Raw genomic sequence first — 16,733 nt, 5'->3', positions numbered from 1 at the left:
TCGCCCGCTGCGCTCGCTTCCACCTTCGCCCTGCTGCTCCTTGCGCACCTCGCCGGCGACGATGGTGAAGGAAAAGACGGCGGCTTTGGAGCGGGCGAAGAAGGAGACGGCGAAGGCGAAGGGGAGAGCGACTAGTCGGAGCGGATCCTCGTCGCGGTTCGGCCTGCCGCAGGGCTGGATCCAAGGAGACTGGATCCGCTCGACCATCACCCAGAAGGACCTCGACGACCTGGCCAACGAAGGACTGATCCCCCATGGGTCAGCAAGGCTTCCAGCGAAGGAGTGGCAGCCGCAACCTCAAGAGGGTGAGTGCGTCCTCTTAGCCACCCATGTAGATCGCGTTTTTTCTCTGCCGCCGAATCTTTTCTTTCGGGGGTTTCTGAACTTCTTTGGGGCACAACTCCATCACTTCACACCCAACTCCATCGCCTACCTCGCCTCTTTCGTGTCTTTGTGCGAAAACTTTTTGGGTTGTCGGCCGCACTGGGGCCTTTTCAAACACACTTTCACCTGTCGCTCTCAGACGGTGAAAAAGGCTAGCCCGAGTGACGAGAGAACCCAAGTAATCCAGATGTGTGGGGGTCTTGGAGTTCAGATGAGGAGTAAGAGTGCCTTTCCAGCCATGACCCTTCCCGAGTCAGTTCGAGGGTGGCAGTCGACCTGGTTCTACTGCCAAGACCAGTCGACGCCCGGGCAGTCGACTGGCCTCCCCCCATTCTCCATGGACCGAGTGAACAAGTCATCTTCTCTAAAGGTGCTTCCGGAGGAGAAGGCTCAAGTTAGGATGTTGGTGGAGCGCGTGGTCCAGCTCATTCGCGACGGAGTGACGGGCATGGATCTTCTAGAGGTTTTCCTTCGACGGCGCATTCAGCCACTTCAATATCGGGGCCATCCGATGTGGTTGTACTCTGGTACTGAAGACACCACTCGGGTCGACCCGAAGGAGGTCGACGATGCCACTCTGGAGAGGTGGATGACCGCCATCACAGGGAACAAAGATAATCCTCGTGGAGCCAGGAGGATCCCGCCACTCGACCAGTCCTACGAACCAGACAAGGTCTGACCACATTTCTCTGACTGTGACTCTGTTTTCTTCATTCCGCTTTGCTGCAATTCGGTCGACTGACTTTTGTCTTGTTTGTTGTCTTCCCGATCACTACCGAGTTGTACTCGATGTCCAACGGGGCGCAAGAACGGACCGAAGAAGAAGAAGGAAGTGGAGGTGAAAGCCAGGAGGAGTGGGAATCGGACGGCGAGGAGGGTGAAGAAGATGCTGGCTCTGATGAGGAAGAGGAGGATGAAGAGGAGGAGGTAGTCGAGCCTCCTCGTACTGAAAGACGGTCCAAGCTCGCCCATGATCCTGCAGTCGAGCGTGGCAAGGGAGCCGTGCCCGCTGGGCAGTCGACCAAACGCCCTCGGACGACTTCTTCGGCGCCGACTGAGAAAGCGTCGAAGCAACCCCGAGCGGCACCGTCAAAACCGGAGAAGGCCCTACCAAAGATGAGGATGGAGATTCCGACTGTTTCTGGGTAATGGCATAACTCATGTTTTCTCTTTCAACATGGATATATTCTTGGTCGACCCGATCACTGACCGACTGATTTCTGAAATCGCAGTGCTGCTACTTCGGAGACCTCAGCCAGGAATGAAGATCAAGAAATGGAGGATGCTGCCACTTCCAATCCTGGTATGATCTGTGCAGTTTCACCTTCGGTCGATCGGATCTTCATTTTTAACTTTGAACCTTTTCTGTAGCTCCACCTAGCATTATCATTGATCTCCCTGACGATGATGATGAGGAGCCACTGAGGCAAAGGAGGAACAGGAAAGCTTCTGCTGGCAAGACTGCTCAGGTTGCGTCAGCACCTGAAACATTGGTTCCGGAGGGAGGCAACGTTGTTCGGCCTACCGTGTCCTTTGCGGTGCCGTTGACGAGTGCCCGCCCTCCATCGTCGAGTGCTGATCCACCTTCCCTCTTCTCCACACACCACGTCCCAGAGGACCAAGCAGGTGCTGCCAAGGAAGCCATACGCCAGGCGGGGGTCATGATGGAGCAGGTGAAGGCAATCCGAGACGCCAGCCAAGCAGCTTATGATGCAAGTTCAGCTCTTCAGAGCAATGTCCAGGTTAGTTGACCACCGCCTGTTCTGTTAGGATATGATACCTGACAATTTTTCTTTTTGAAAATCTTAGTATTTGTCATACACCCACTGGGTGTGTCGATTGAAATGTCTGGATTAGTGGGGGCACGCTGAGTGCACCCACTGGGTGTAGTCCCCGAGACCAAGATGGACTGCTGTCAGTCGACTGTAGTCTTTATGTCTTGAACTTTTTTCTCTTTTACTTTCTTCACTCGATCTGGTCGAATGGAATCATGGAACCAGTGGGGGCACGCTGAGTGCACCCACTGGGTGTAGTCCCCGAGACCGTGGTCGACTGCTGGTAGTCGGCTATGGTCTGAAGAATACTTTGCCCTCTCTCTTTTTTTTGAAACTGTGTCTAACTATTGGCAGTTAGCTCTGATTTATGATCATAACCTTTTTGTCTCTTTCGATCGACTGATTGATCCGAGCCGGTAGAACCAGTGGGGGCACGCTGAGTGCACCCACTGGATGTAGTCCCTGAGACTACAGTTGAATATTTTGATTCGGCCGTAGTCTTAGAAATGCTATGATTTTTCTCTTAGTCACTCGGAAGTGACCTATCTTTGATGTATGTCGACTGGTCTTTCGCAGAAATCTTGCGAGCTTGTGGCTCGTTATACTGAGTTGGAGAACAAGCATATCCAGCTCGAACTTGATCTGAAGCTTGTCCAGGAGAACTTCACAAAGGCGAAGGAGGAGGCAAAAGGTATATTTTGTGAGAACCTTGATGACTGCCCTTATTTTTTGTCCATTCCTGAGTCTGATCTCACTGTCATTTTGCAGATAAACTGAAGGATGTTCTGAAGAAGAAGGACCTTGACCTCGCCGAGGCGCAGAAAGCGGCTTCGGACAAGACGAAACTCGCAGAAGAAAAGTTGGCTTCAATCAGCAAACTTGAAGATGAGAATACCAATCTGAAAGCTGCTCTTGACGCGGCCAACAAGGAGGTCAGCCGACTGAAGAATGACAAGATAGCCCTGAGTGACAAGAAGAACGACTTAGAGGCTTATCTGGGAGGGCTCGCCAAGAAGTTATTCCTCATGCTCGAAGGTAACCCCTTATATCCGACTGACTTGCAATCATTGACTTATTGTAGGATTGTTAGCTCATCCTCGGATCGTATCCACAGAATTCTGCCAAAACTTTGAAGAGGAGACTAGTCGAGTGGACACTGGTGCTTGGATCCCATCAACTCTCCTGTCAAGGATGAAGCCGCCATGAACGTGTTCCGTCTCGAGTCTCGCGTTGATGTTGTGGTCGACTATCTTGCGAGACTGAAGGTTGCAACATCGCGCATCGACACAGCACTCTGGCTAGGAGAAACACTTCAGAACGACCTCAAGTCTCTGATGACTCGACTGAACGAAGTTCCAAGTCGAGTGCAAGAATGGAAGAAGTCTTCTGCCAGGTGTGGTGTCGACGTTGCTTTGTCTCTGGTCCGTGTTCACTGCAAGGACGCGCGAGAAGACAAGCTGGCGTTTCTTAAGGTGGCCAATACCAAGAAGTATGACTTCCGATCTTTCATGGAGACCTTCATTGCTGCTGCCACTCGGATCACAGATGGAATCGACCTGGACGAGTTCGTTGCGCCTTCCAGTCCTCCGCAGGAGGAGTAAAAAACTTCTATGCTTGATGCCTTAAATTTCCCTCGGAAGGCCGAGTGGTTTTTGTAACCGATAAACTTTAACAGGCTTGGTGCCTGAGCACTTCTGGATCTGTAGGACGCTATCTGAACTTGGGTTTGCTGTTGAATATGTTTGCATTTGCCTTCGAACGATCATTGTCCTTCGCTCGGAATATATACTAGTGTTTGTGATGCATTTTTGCAGGTAGGGACGAAGCACAAATTGCAATCGACATGTACCTCGTCATGCTTAGGCGAGCACTGGGCTGCAGCTAAGCCTCCCGAGTGGGAGGTTTGCTCTCCACTCGGTAAGATTTTCAAAAAACTTAGGTGAGCACTGGACTGCAGCTAAGCCTCCGAGTGTGAGGTTTGCTCTCCACTCGGCAGGATTTTCAAAAACTTAGGCGAGCACTGGGCTGCAGCTAAGCCCCCGAGTGGGAGATTTGCTCTCCACTCGGTAGGATTTTCAAAAAACTTAGGCGAGCACTGGGCTGCAGCTAAGCCCCCGAGTGGAAGGTTTGCTCTCCACTCGGTAGGATTTTCAAAAACTTAGGCGAGCACTGGGCTGCAGCTAAGCCCCCTAGTGGGAGGTTTGCTCTCCACTCGGTAGGATTTTCAAAAACTTTGGCGAGCACTGGGCTGCAGCTAAGCCCCCGAGTGGGAGGTTTGCTCCTCCACTCGGTAGGATTTTCAAAAACTTAGGCGAGCACTGGGCTGTAGCTAAGCCCCCGAGTGGGAGGTTTGCTCTCCACTCGGTAGGATTTTTGTGGCGTACTTCCGAAGGAGAAGGCAACACTCGACCTGCGCTTCGTCCTCCTTGCGGGTCGCACATTGTATTTGTGGCGTAGCTCGGAAGGAGAAGGAAGCAGTCGACCTGCGCTTTGTCCTCCTTGCAGAGCGCACGTTGTATTTGTACTTAGGCGAACACTAGGCTGCAGCTAAGCCCCCGAGTGGAAGACTGGCTCAGCACTCGGTAGGATTTTGTTTAAACTTAGGCGAGTACTTGGACTGCATCTAAGCCTCCGAGTGGAAGGCTGGCTTAACACTCGGTAGGATTTTGTTTAAACTTAGGCAAGTACTTGGATTGCAGCTAAGCCTCCGAGTGGAAGGCTGGCTTACCACTCGGTAGGATTTTGTTTAAACTTAGGCGAAACGGATTCGCAGCTAAGCCTCCGAGTGGAAGGCTGGCTTACCACTCGGTAGGATTTTGTTTAAACTTAGGCGAAATGTATTCGCAGCTAAGCCTCCGAGTGGGAGGCTGGCTCACCACTCGGTAAGGATTTTGTTTAAACTTAGGCAAAACGGATTCGCAGCTAAGCCTCCGAGTGGGAGGATGGCACACCACTCGGTAAGGAATTTGTTTAAACTTAGGCGAAACGGATTCGCAGCTAAGCCTCCGAGTGGGAGGCTGGCTCACCACTCGGTAAGGTTTTGTTTAAACTTAGGTGAAACGGATTCGCAGCTAAGCCTCCGAGTAGGAGGCTGGCTCACCACTCTGTAAGGATTTTTTTTACAAACTTAGGCGAAACGGATTCGCAGCTAAGCCACCCACTGGGGGAATGCTTTATGTGGACAAAAGTAACAACAATCACTGGGAAAATTATAAAATGCTTGTCTTTGATAAATAAACTACAGAAGTACTTTTATTACAACTCATCCGAGTGAATACTTAAGTATAAAAGGGGCGGAGTAGCTCCGCGTTCCACGCTCGGGGCTCGTCAATCTGGTGCTCGACATTGTAAAGGCGGTACGCCCCATTGTGGAGAACTTTGGTGACGATGAAGGGACCTTCCCAAGTAGGAGCAAGCTTGTGTGGCTTATGCTGATCCACTCGGAGAACCAAGTCTCCCTCTTGGAAGGCTCGACTCTTCACGTTTTTGGCATGGAATCGACGCAAGTCCTGCTGATAAATGGTCGATCGGATCAAGGCCATCTCTCTTTCTTCTTCTAGAAAGTCGACTGCGTCCTGTCGGGCTTATTCTGCTTCAGCTTCAGTGTAGAGTTTGACCCGAGGTGCGTTGTGAAGCAGGTCACTCGGCAGGACTGCTTCAGCTCCATAAACTAAGAAGAACGGAGTTCTCCCAGTCGATCGATTAGGTGTGGTCCTTAATCCCCAAAGTACTGATGGAGGTTCATCGACCCATGCGCCAGCTGCGTGCTTGAGGTCGCGAATCAGTCGGGGTTTCAGTCCTTTGAGAAATAAACCATTTGCTCGTTCCGCCTGCCCATTCGACTAGGGGTGAGCGACTGAAGCATAGTCGACTCGTGTGCCCTGAGACGTGCAGAAGGCTCTAAATTCTTCGGAATCGAAGTTCGACCCATTATCAGTGATGATGCTATGGGGAACTCCGTATCTGAATACCAACTCCCTGATGAAGCAGACAGCAGTGCCGGCATCAAGATTCTTGATGGGTTTAGCTTGAATCCACTTAGTGAACTTGTCGACTACCACCAGCACATGGGTGAAACCGCTTCTGCCTGTTCTTAGTGGTCCAATTATATCCAATCCCCATACAGCGAACGGCCAGACGAGTGGGATGGTCTTCAAGGCTGAGGCGGGCTTGTGTGACATATTGGAGTAAAATTGACATCCTTCGCACTTGTCGACTATCTCCTTTGCCATTTCATTTGCTCTCGGCCAGTAAAATCCCGCTCGGTATGCTTTAGCCACAATGGTCCGAGAAGATGCATGATGGCCACAGGTTCCCGAGTGGATATCGTCAAGGATGATCCGACCTTCTTCTGGTGTTATACATTTCTGACCGACTCCAGTCGCGCTCTTCCTGTACAACTGTCCCTTTATCACGGTAAAGGCTTTGGATCAGCGGATGATCTGTCGAGCCTCTTCTTCATACTCTGGGAGCTCTTTCCTTAATATATACGCGATGTACGTCACTGTCCAGTCGGGAGTGATGACCAATGCTTCCATGATCAGGTCAACCACTGCTGGAACTTCTACTTCAGTCGGATCTGTGACACTTTTTGGCTGCGGAGCTTCTTCGGTAGAAGGATCTTCCTGAACTAATGGAGTATGGATATGTTCCAAGAACACATCACTGGAAATGGCTTCTCTCTTGGAACCTATCTTCGCCAAATCATCAGCTACTTGATTCTTCAGTCGGGGTATATGATGGAGCTCTAACCCTTCAAATGTCTTCTCCAGCTTCCTGACCGCATTGTAGTAACCAGTCATGGCTGGGCTTCTAGCGTCCCACTCCTTCATCACCTGATTGACCACCAAATCTGAATCGCCATAAACCATAAGGCGATGGACGCCGAGTGAAATGGTCATGCGCAACCCGTACAAAAGTGCTTCGTATTCTGCTTCATTGTTGGAGGAATCAAAGTGGATCTGGAGCACATATCTGAGCTTATCTCTTCGGGGGAAACCAATACTACCCCAGCACCGGAAGCATTCAACGTCTTAGAACCGTCAAAGAACATGGTCCAGTGCTCCGAGTGAACTTGAGTTGGCAGTTGTTGTTCAATCCACTCGGCGATGAAATCTGCTACTGCTTGGGACTTAATGGCTTTCTTTGCCTCAAACTCGATATCAAGGGGAATGAGTTCAATCGCCCACTTTGCCAATCAACCAGTTGCATCTCTGTTGTGCAAAATTTCTGATGATGGGGTATCGCTGACGACTGTAATGGAATGATCAGAGAAATAGTGAGCAACCTTCTTCGTGGTCATGTAAATCCCATATACAAGCTTCTGATAATGAGGGTATCTTTGCTTCGATGGGGTCAATACTTCGGAAAGATAATATACTGGGCGCTGAACTTTGAAGGCTTTCCCTTCTTCTTCCCGCTCGACCGTATGAACTGTACTGATGACTTGTCATGTAGCTGCAATGTAAAGAAACAGGGGCTCTTTGCTGACTGGGGCAGCAAGCACCGGCTGGGGGGAGAGCAGAGCTTTAAGTTCTGCAAACGCTGCATCAGCTTCTGGAGTCCACTGGAACTTGTCTGACTTCTTCATCAGTCGGTAAAGAGGCAATGCCTTTTCACCGAGGCGAGAGATGAATCGACTTAATGCGGCCAAGCATCCAGTAAGTTTCTGGACATCGTGCACACGCACGGGGCGTTTCATTCAGAGTATAGTACCAACCTTTTCCGGGTTGGCGTCGATTCCTCGTTCGGAAACGAGAAAACCGAGTAACTTTCTGCCAGGAACTCCGAATGTGCACTTTGATGGATTAAGCTTGATATCATACCTCCTGAGATTGGCGAATGTTTTAGCGAGGTCAGTCAATAGGTCGGAACCCTTCCGTGATTTGACCATAATATCATCCATGTATGCTTCCACGTTCCGACTGATTTGAGTGAGCAAACACTTCTGAATCATCCTCATGAACGTGGCTCCGGCATTCTTGAGGCCGAATGGCATGGTGACATAGCATAAGCATCCGAATGGGGTGATAAAAGCTGTTTTGATCTCGTCGGGTCCATACAGATGGATCTGATGATAACCGGAATAGGCGTCTAAAAAAGACAGGCGCTCACATCCCACAGTCGAGTCGACTATTTGGTCGATGCAGGGGAGAGGAAAATGATCTTTCTGGCAGGACCGATTGATATGTTTGAAATCAATGCACATGCGAAGTGACTTGTCCTTCTTGGGGACCATGACAACATTGGCGACGGCATGTTATTGATTTCCATGCTGTTGGAAATGGACACACTTGTGATGATAATCACCCTCATGTGCCTTGCATGCATACCGGCAGGAACCCGGGAAAACCTCTGCCTTGGGTAGGCATGAGTTTGTCGCCGGTCTCCGTCAGGACGGTTATGTCTGGTATGGCATGGCAAGGTGATATGAGCGGTGACTCTGTTGGTTGAAATATATTCGTCATGCTAATCATGCAGGGAATACTTAAACCTCCTGAGTCGACCATAGATCGAGTCTTGTGCCAGTAACCCCCATACTTGTTTCGTACTACCACTCGTCTCTACAGCAAGTAGAGTACGGTTCAGTAAGTTGTCAACCTCTTTCTAGCACACACCGTACAGAGAGGCCATGGTGGAAGATACCGGTTGTAGCTGGTAGGCAGGCCACCTGGTCCGGGGGCATGGGTGTTTCCGGTTGGGACCGAGAGGGCAGGCCACCCCTTAGAGCGCGCGATATAAATTTGATCCCATGCCACGCGAGGTTGTAGCCTCCCCACTTAGAGTTTGCTTAACAGGTGTCGTGGGTGATTCCAGACACGTGTGAGATAAGCTGGTGTGTGCAAGTTAGGTGTGTTTTCAACAAAAAGACCGTAGACGGAATTAGTCCCGATGGACTAAAGAAATCCGTTACTCGTGGGTAAAGAGTACACCCTCTGCAGAGATTAAACCTATTCGAATAGCCGTGTCCATGGTTAAGGATTACAGTCTGGGATGGGTCAAGTGTCGGTCTTAGTGTCGATCTTCGGAGGTGAAACTGTTAACCAGAACTGGAACTACTACCTGTGACTTGTGATAATTATGATTATTATTATTGTTGACTAACCCGTGATATTATTGTTATTATCGAGAATCTCTGGGATGGTTCTACCTCCGGGATATTCACTATGATTGTTTATTTTAAAGCCCTTTGTGTGGTGTCACTCAGACGCCCGACTGTGGCATTTCTTTTAAAGCCCTTTTATGTGGTGTCCCTCAGACGCCCGACTGTGGCATTTCTTTTAAAGCCCTTTATGTGGTGTCGCTCAGACGCCCGACTGTGGCATTTCTTTTAAAGCCCTTTATGTGGTGTCGCTCAGACGCCCGACTGTGGCATTTCTTTTAAAGCCCGTTATGTGGTGTCGCTCAGACGCCCGACTGTGGCATTTCTTTTAAAACCCTTTATGTGGTGTCGCTAAGACGCCCGACTGTGGCTTTGCTTGTTATTTATTTCATAAATTTTAATACTACTATGTTATTGCAATTTTATAAATAACTTGCTTGCACGCATCAGAGATTTATTTATCTTTTGTGACTGACGTCATGAGCATAAAATATTTTCAGCACATCATTGTTATATTATACCTGTGTTCATAATGTTTGCGAGTACATTCAAAGTACTCACTGGCTTGTCCCTGGCTATTGTCTTGGCCAGATTTTCTTGCACGAAGAGGAGCGACGCGATGACAGCCCCGGAACCTAAGTAATGGAGATAGCAGCCTCGCGAAGATAGGAGTTAACCTGGTCAGCTGTTCCCGTGGGAAATGGAGTCCCATAGACACTGATGTTTCACAACCCGCTTCCGCCATCAACCACTAGAAACCATTTGTTGTACTCACAGGCCAGAATGGCCTTGTACTACATATTTTGTTTTCTGCTTGGAATTTCTGTATCAAGTTGGAGCCTCATCAGCTAACAGTAATCCTGGGGCTGATGAGCACGACGGTCTTTTCTGGAAATTTATTACCCGGAAAACCGGTCGTGACAGACTTGGTATCAGAGCCAGGCTGACCATTGGCTAATCCTATCTTAGCCAGGTCGAAAAACTTAGGCAAACCAACCCACTAGACCTTAGCCAAACCCCAGCCAAGCTTCCCGTGCAAGATAGCCACACAGTGACCCCGACACTTTTGGCAGTCGGTGCCCAACCTATCAGCCTAGCCTGTCGGTCACACACCAGTGACCGATGGTAAAAATGTCTCATTCGCAAGCGTGCGAAAGAAGACTCCGTTCCCTTTTTTCTATAAAAAGGGCACGCTAGCCCCAACCCAGCACAGCACAACCTCGAACCCAGCCACAATGCCTGGCCCCATAGTGCACAATGAGACCACAGCAACCAACCTTGGAGGTTTTGTGACCATCCTCGCAAACCTCACCCGTCGTGCCTATGCGTTAGAGGAGCCACCAGAATATATTGTGTACCAAGGACCCTTGAGCGGTGAAGAACGTCAATTCTGGGCCACTGTACACATCTACGGTAGGGGTATAGTACCCGAGCGCCCCTACAGGTTCACCGGAAGAACAACTTCCTTTGAGCCACAAGCCATACAACTAGCTGCTCGAGAGGCTATAGTTCATCTCAGGCACTTGTCGCCCAGAGTTAACTTGCCTGCCTAAAATGGCGTGATAAGCACTCTGGAAATCCACAACTTCGAATGTTAACTTTTCTTTGCGGAAATGCTTTGAATCGCCTAAAACCATATCAAGAGCAATTTGGCCGAGTGATTTTAGCCTTTTTTCCAGGAATGACTCCATGGAAACTCATGTTGCTGGAACTGAGTCTGGACAATGGAATGCCCATTCCCTTCAGCGTGTCCGCATACAATATGTTCAGTCCGCTGCCACCGTCCATCAGAACCTTAGTCAGTCAAGTGCCTTCGATGACTGGGTCGACCACCAAAGCTTGCCTCCCAGGGGTGGATATGTGTGTCGGATGATCAGACTGGTCGAATGTGATGGCGGTCTGAGACCACTTCAGATAACTGGGTTTTGCCGGAGCAACCATATTCACTTCCGGTTGATAACTTTCAATCGACTTTTGCTCTCAACATCAGGAAAAATCATCAGGGTGGAATTAACATGGGGGCATCCTTCATCACCGTCCTCTTTGTCCTCAATCTTGTCCGACTCCTTTTCTTTATCCTTGGGTTGTTTCCCTTGAAACTGCTGGATTAAGAGCCGGCACTGGCGAGTGGTATGTTTCGGATAAATGAAGTTACCCTCTTCATCTTTCTTCGTGTGGATGTGGCATGACAAATCCATCACGTCATTTCCTTCCTTGTCCTTCACCTTCTTGGGGTTCCAAGATCCTTTGGGCTTCCCTTTAAACTTGCCCTGAGTCACGGCCAAGGCTTCTCCAGGAGAAGCTGGCTCGGCTTTCCGCTTCTGCTTCCGACTGGAGTTCCCTTTTTTCGACTGGCTTGGCTTGTACTTGCCACTCCGGAGTCGATCCTCTTCTTCCCCATTGGCATATTTGGTGGCGATTTCCATCATTCGACTCAGAGTTATGTCTCCGGTCCGACTAAACTTCAAACTTAACTCTCTGTTCTTAACGTCTTCCTTGAAGGCACAAACTGTTTGGTGATCAGATACGTTCTCCACCGTATGATGCAATGTGATCCACCTCTGGATGTAATCTCTCAGGGTTTCATTCGACTTTTGTACGCAAACCTGCAGCTCTGTCAGACCTGCAGGCCGTTTGCACGTCCCTTCAAATGTCCTGACAAATACTCGGGCAAGATCTTCCCAAGTGTAAATGCGGCTAGGAGCCAACTGATTTAGCCAGGCTCTGGTCGAGCCCTCCAACATAAGAGGTAAGTGTTTCATGGCCACCTCATCATTACCACCGCCAATCTGAACAGCCACTCGGTAGTCCTCAAGCCAAGTATCGGGCTTAGACTCACCAGTGAACTTACTCACCCCAGTCGCCAACCTGAAGTTGGAAGGGATCACCACGACTCTGATGGCTCTGCTAAAACACTCTGGTCTTGAGACATGAACTCGGCTGCTGGTGGGCGCATCTCTGTCATGCCCTTCTCGATGAGCTCTGTTCCGGTCGACCAGACCTTGCACGATAAAGGACCTCGCGTCAAAGCATGGTTCTCTGGGGTCGACTGGAACCCTTCGCCCAACACTGTGTTGGCGTCTGTCATCTTGCTGCCGAGGGGCGTAAGACCCACCCCTTGGGGGAGGAGTGGGCACTCGACGCCGATCATCGCGATCGAATAGGTCATCATACTGATCACGTCGACCCCCACGTCCCTCACGCCGCATGGGCGATCTCGGGCTATGGGCCGACTGGACTGTATTCGCAGCGACGGATTGACTGTGAATCCTATTACGCGACTGCGATACAGCTGAATTTTGATCTCCTGCTGCCTGGAGCAAATCTCTGATCTGCATCAAGCCTTGCCAGCCTCTAACTGAGAGGGCTGAATCGACTCCGCTATACGGGCTGCAGCTGCCAGATTCTGAATTGGGGTTCGATATACCTGAGTCGGTGGCGGAAAGAGTTGACGTCGGCTAAAGTCTGGAACTCGTTGCCGCGCGCGCTCGTCGAGTGCTCGCTGGAGGTTCTCCAGTCGAGTGCGCTCAGCCAAGTTGGCCAAACGCGCGTCCTCCAAGGCGCGAGCTTCGGGGGTTTCTCCTACGATAGGAGTATGCAGAGCATCCATGTTCCGGCGGCGAAGATCTTCTCTTTGCAACGAAGTGAGTGGCTCGGGTTGATACTCCTCGTGGACCTGAGCTGGGTCGCCTCCACCGTCCCCTCCGTCGGTGTGGGGGAAACCGGGAGGACTACGAGCTGGCCATCCAAAGATGTGCCTAAATGTCCGCTCAGCTCAGCTATATACATGTATTGTAGAGTCGTTAGTTGCTCAACTTCCTAAGTATTTATGGATGCCCTGTGTTTTCCTCTCTTCTTGTTGGCCTGTTGAACCTACTAAAACCACCACCGAGGGAGCAAGGAGGTGGCCAGCAAAACACAAATTGCTTTACTAAATCCGACCAAAAAAGTGCTAACAAAGACCACACAGGAGTAGGACAGGAGTTATCAGGGCATGTAGTGGCAAACAAACAAACACAATCTCCAAGGAGAGAACAGAGGGAAATGGGAAAGGGAGAATTAAGAGTCGGAACCCTAGGACTAGGAGTGGAGGCACTAATACATCTGGTGGACGGCTCACTAAAATATGCCTCAAGAATCGGAACACGTACCTTTCCTTAAACTAGCCTTATCTCATCTGACATAAAACAGCAAATACTCTATTTTTTGTTGTTGTAAAATCGATGCACTAAAATACAGTACCCGTTAACCAACACAAAGAAATCCTGGGAACACGTGACAGCCTCTGAAATCCTGCGCGCTAGCCGTTATACTATAGCTAGGAACGATTCTTTCTCGACGCAAACACCACCCCCACTTCACCTCCACAAATATAAGAGCATTTAGATCACTACTGAGGGAGTACATATCAGCACTCACTAGAAAAATTGATCAAATTATCATTCAATCGTGACCCAAAACACCACCATTCCACATGCCTAGCAAGCAACAACTCCACAAAAAAAAAGACTAGCAAGCATCTCGTGCATAATCTGCATCTCGTTTATTTCTTTAAGGTTTTGGAAATGGAAGTATTTTATTCCAATTTAATTGTTTTCATTTCATTGCAGATGCTGAGCTACTTCACCACCAACAGCCTGGTTATTTTTCGCCTCTGCATGAGCAGGAAGATGAAAGATGCCCTTGAAATGATAGATGAACTGGTTGTGGAGATGAATAATTTTCACTTCCTCCAACATGCCGAGGCACCGACCATTGATCATCCGCAAACACACTCTCATGTAAATGAATCAGAGATAGTTGGAAGGCAAAATGACAAGGAACAAGTGGTGAAGATATTGCTCGATCACTCCGACAACAGCAATGATGATAATAGTAATGTCATGGTGCTCCCCGTAGTTGGTATGGGGGGAATTGGTAAGACCACTCTTGCCCAACTTGTCCATAATGATCAGAGGGTGAAGCATCATTTTGAGTTGGTCTTATGGGTTTGTGTCTCTCACAAGTTCGTTATTGAAGAAACCATCCGATCTATAATAGAAGTGGCCACCGTGGAACAATGTGATTTGACTCAGATGGAGGCATTGCAGAAGGAACTTTGTGGTGTTTTGGGCAACAAAAGGTACCTCCTAGTGCTGGATGATGTTTGGAATGAAGATGGACAAAAGTGGGATGCTATGAGATCATTGCTAAACTTACATGCCGGCTCCGGAAGTGCTATAATTGTGACAAGCCGCAGCAATCAAGTTGCTTCTATCATGGGCACACTTCCTCCACATCAGATATCACTTCTGAATGAGGATGAATCATGGGAGCTTTTTCGCAGAATCGCATTTGGGAGGGAAGTGGAGAAGCAAGAGGAATTGATTTCAATGGCTAAGTGTATTGTGCACAAGTGTGAGAGATTGCCCCTTGCTATCAAGGCTACATCAGCTTTACTTTGTTCAAAGAATCACGGTCAGTGGGTTTCTGTTATGGACAGTGATGTGTGGAAGGATGACATCGTCACAACTACTGGAATTGTACCTGCACTACAGCTGAGCTATGATCACTTGTCATCAGAAGAAAAAATATGCTTTTCCTTCTATGCTATTTTCCCCAAGTACAGATGGATGGATAAAGAGATGTTAATCCAGCTATGGATGGCAAATGACTTTATTGCATCAGAAACAAGAGGCCAAGAAATTTTTGATGTGCTAGTTTGGAGATGTTTTCTCTTAGATGTGGAGATTCAACGAGATAACTTCATGTACCAACCAACCACTTGCAAGATGCATGATCTCATGCATGATCTTGCTCACCATGTAAGTGGAAATGATTGCTTCATTCTGCAAGAATCTTCATCATGTAAAGAAATTCTGCAAGGATGCACACATGCTAGTTCATTACAGCATGAGGTTCGACACTTGACACTTGATTATATCAGCAATGATACTATTGCAGCCATGAAGGAAATTCTAGCTCCACGACCCCGCACGATATTAATCCAGGATATATCCAAGTCTCTGAGTATGGCCAAGAAAAAATCCATGTCCTTGCGAGCATTGAATACACTCTCGATCAAGAAAAATTTGATAAATTTGAAGCATCTTCGCTATCTAGATTGTTCTAAGTCCAATATTTCTACATTGCCTGAAGCCACTACCATGTTGTATAGCTTGCAAACATTGAAGCTCATTGATTGCAAAGAGCTTAAGAAATTGCCAGAAGGCATGAGATATATGAGCAGTCTTCGGCACATCCTCCTTGTTGGGTGTGAGAGTTTGAGCCGCATGCCACGGGGTATTAGTCAGCTGACTTCTCTACACACTTTGACGGATTATTTCATTGATTACGATGCAGGTTGTGGAATTGATCAACTGAAAAATCTGAATCTAGGTGGTGGTCTTTCTTTGTCGGAGCTGAGAAAAGTGCATAGTGCAGAAAATGCTAAAGAAGGCAATATATCCCCCAAGCATAAATTGAAACGATTATCACTCGATTGGTATGGCAATATATCCGTCAGAAGTTATGAAGATGAAGTAGATAGTAATGCAGATGAAATATTAGAGGCCCTTCGTCCTCACACAAATCTTGAATCTTTATTGTTAATTAGTTATAGTGGTGCCAAATTCTCATCATGGATGCACAACCCTACACTGTTAGAGCATATCAGTGAACTTTCTCTGGGCTACTGCAAGAACTGCAAGGATCTTCCACCATTATGGCAGCTCTCCTCTCTCAGGCTCTTGTCATTGGTTAGTTTGGATGGCTTAATTAACAAGTATGTGTGTTGGTAATGATGATACAGACAATGGGGAATCCTGTATGTCCCCAACACCGTTCTTTCCTAAGCTGAAAAGCATGATAGTTTCCGACATGGCTAAGCTAGAGAGATGGTACCAGAAGGTGGAAGGAGAAGTAGCGGTTGTATCATTCCCTCAGCTCAAGAGGCTGCATATTTCTGAATGCCTAAGGTTAGAGACACTACCGGAGGGACTCCTGCAGCAGCTCCCAGCCCTGGAGAAACTACATATCACATACTGCCCCAACTTGATGGGAGCCTTCTCAAGAGGTGGCGCCTGCTGGAATTTGATTCAAGCAATTCCAAATAAATCACCGAATTTGGCTCACGGACTTCCACGGAGACCCAGGTGCTAAATGGTTAGCTTGCCTTTGATTGGGATGCCTGCGCTTGCGTATTCTGATGCCAGCCTCGTGGGATATGTCAAAACTCCAAAGAAACTGTAGCTCTTGTTATCACGCCATGCAAACATTGCTCAACTGCATAGACTGAGATTTTCGTTCCCAGTCAAGTCTGTTCTTGTCGTAAAACAGAGGTTGTCTAATTAAATGTTCTCCTCTGCTCTGCTGCCTACTTACATGCCTTGCAGAGTTTTTGTTCTTGAAGCAATCAACCAAACCATCTGGGTACGTACTGCATTCATTCGTTAAGCTCTCCACGAATATCTAACAAAATGCAGACTGTCTTC

The 16,733-nt window shown here is 48.5% G+C and overlaps 1 protein-coding gene across 1 annotated transcript in view; it reads left to right on the top strand.

Moving 5' to 3' along the window:
* The window catches only part of LOC119284444 (putative disease resistance protein RGA3), a 29,063-nt gene extending 12,662 nt beyond the window's left edge, over positions 1-16,401 (top strand). Inside the window, exons 2-5 of the mRNA XM_037563564.1 lie at positions 13,872-14,090; positions 14,217-15,543; positions 15,604-16,002; positions 16,052-16,401. Coding sequence (XP_037419461.1) covers positions 13,872-14,090; positions 14,217-15,543; positions 15,604-16,002; positions 16,052-16,401 — 2,295 coding nt within the window. The remainder of the gene's footprint in view (positions 1-13,871; positions 14,091-14,216; positions 15,544-15,603; positions 16,003-16,051) is intronic.
* Positions 16,402-16,733: the final 332 nt, after the last annotated feature.

Source organism: Triticum dicoccoides, chromosome 4A (genome assembly GCF_002162155.2).
Source record: "Triticum dicoccoides isolate Atlit2015 ecotype Zavitan chromosome 4A, WEW_v2.0, whole genome shotgun sequence".
Taxonomy (NCBI): Eukaryota; Viridiplantae; Streptophyta; class Magnoliopsida; order Poales; family Poaceae; genus Triticum; species Triticum dicoccoides.
This window is presented reverse-complemented; position numbering and strand designations above follow the sequence as displayed.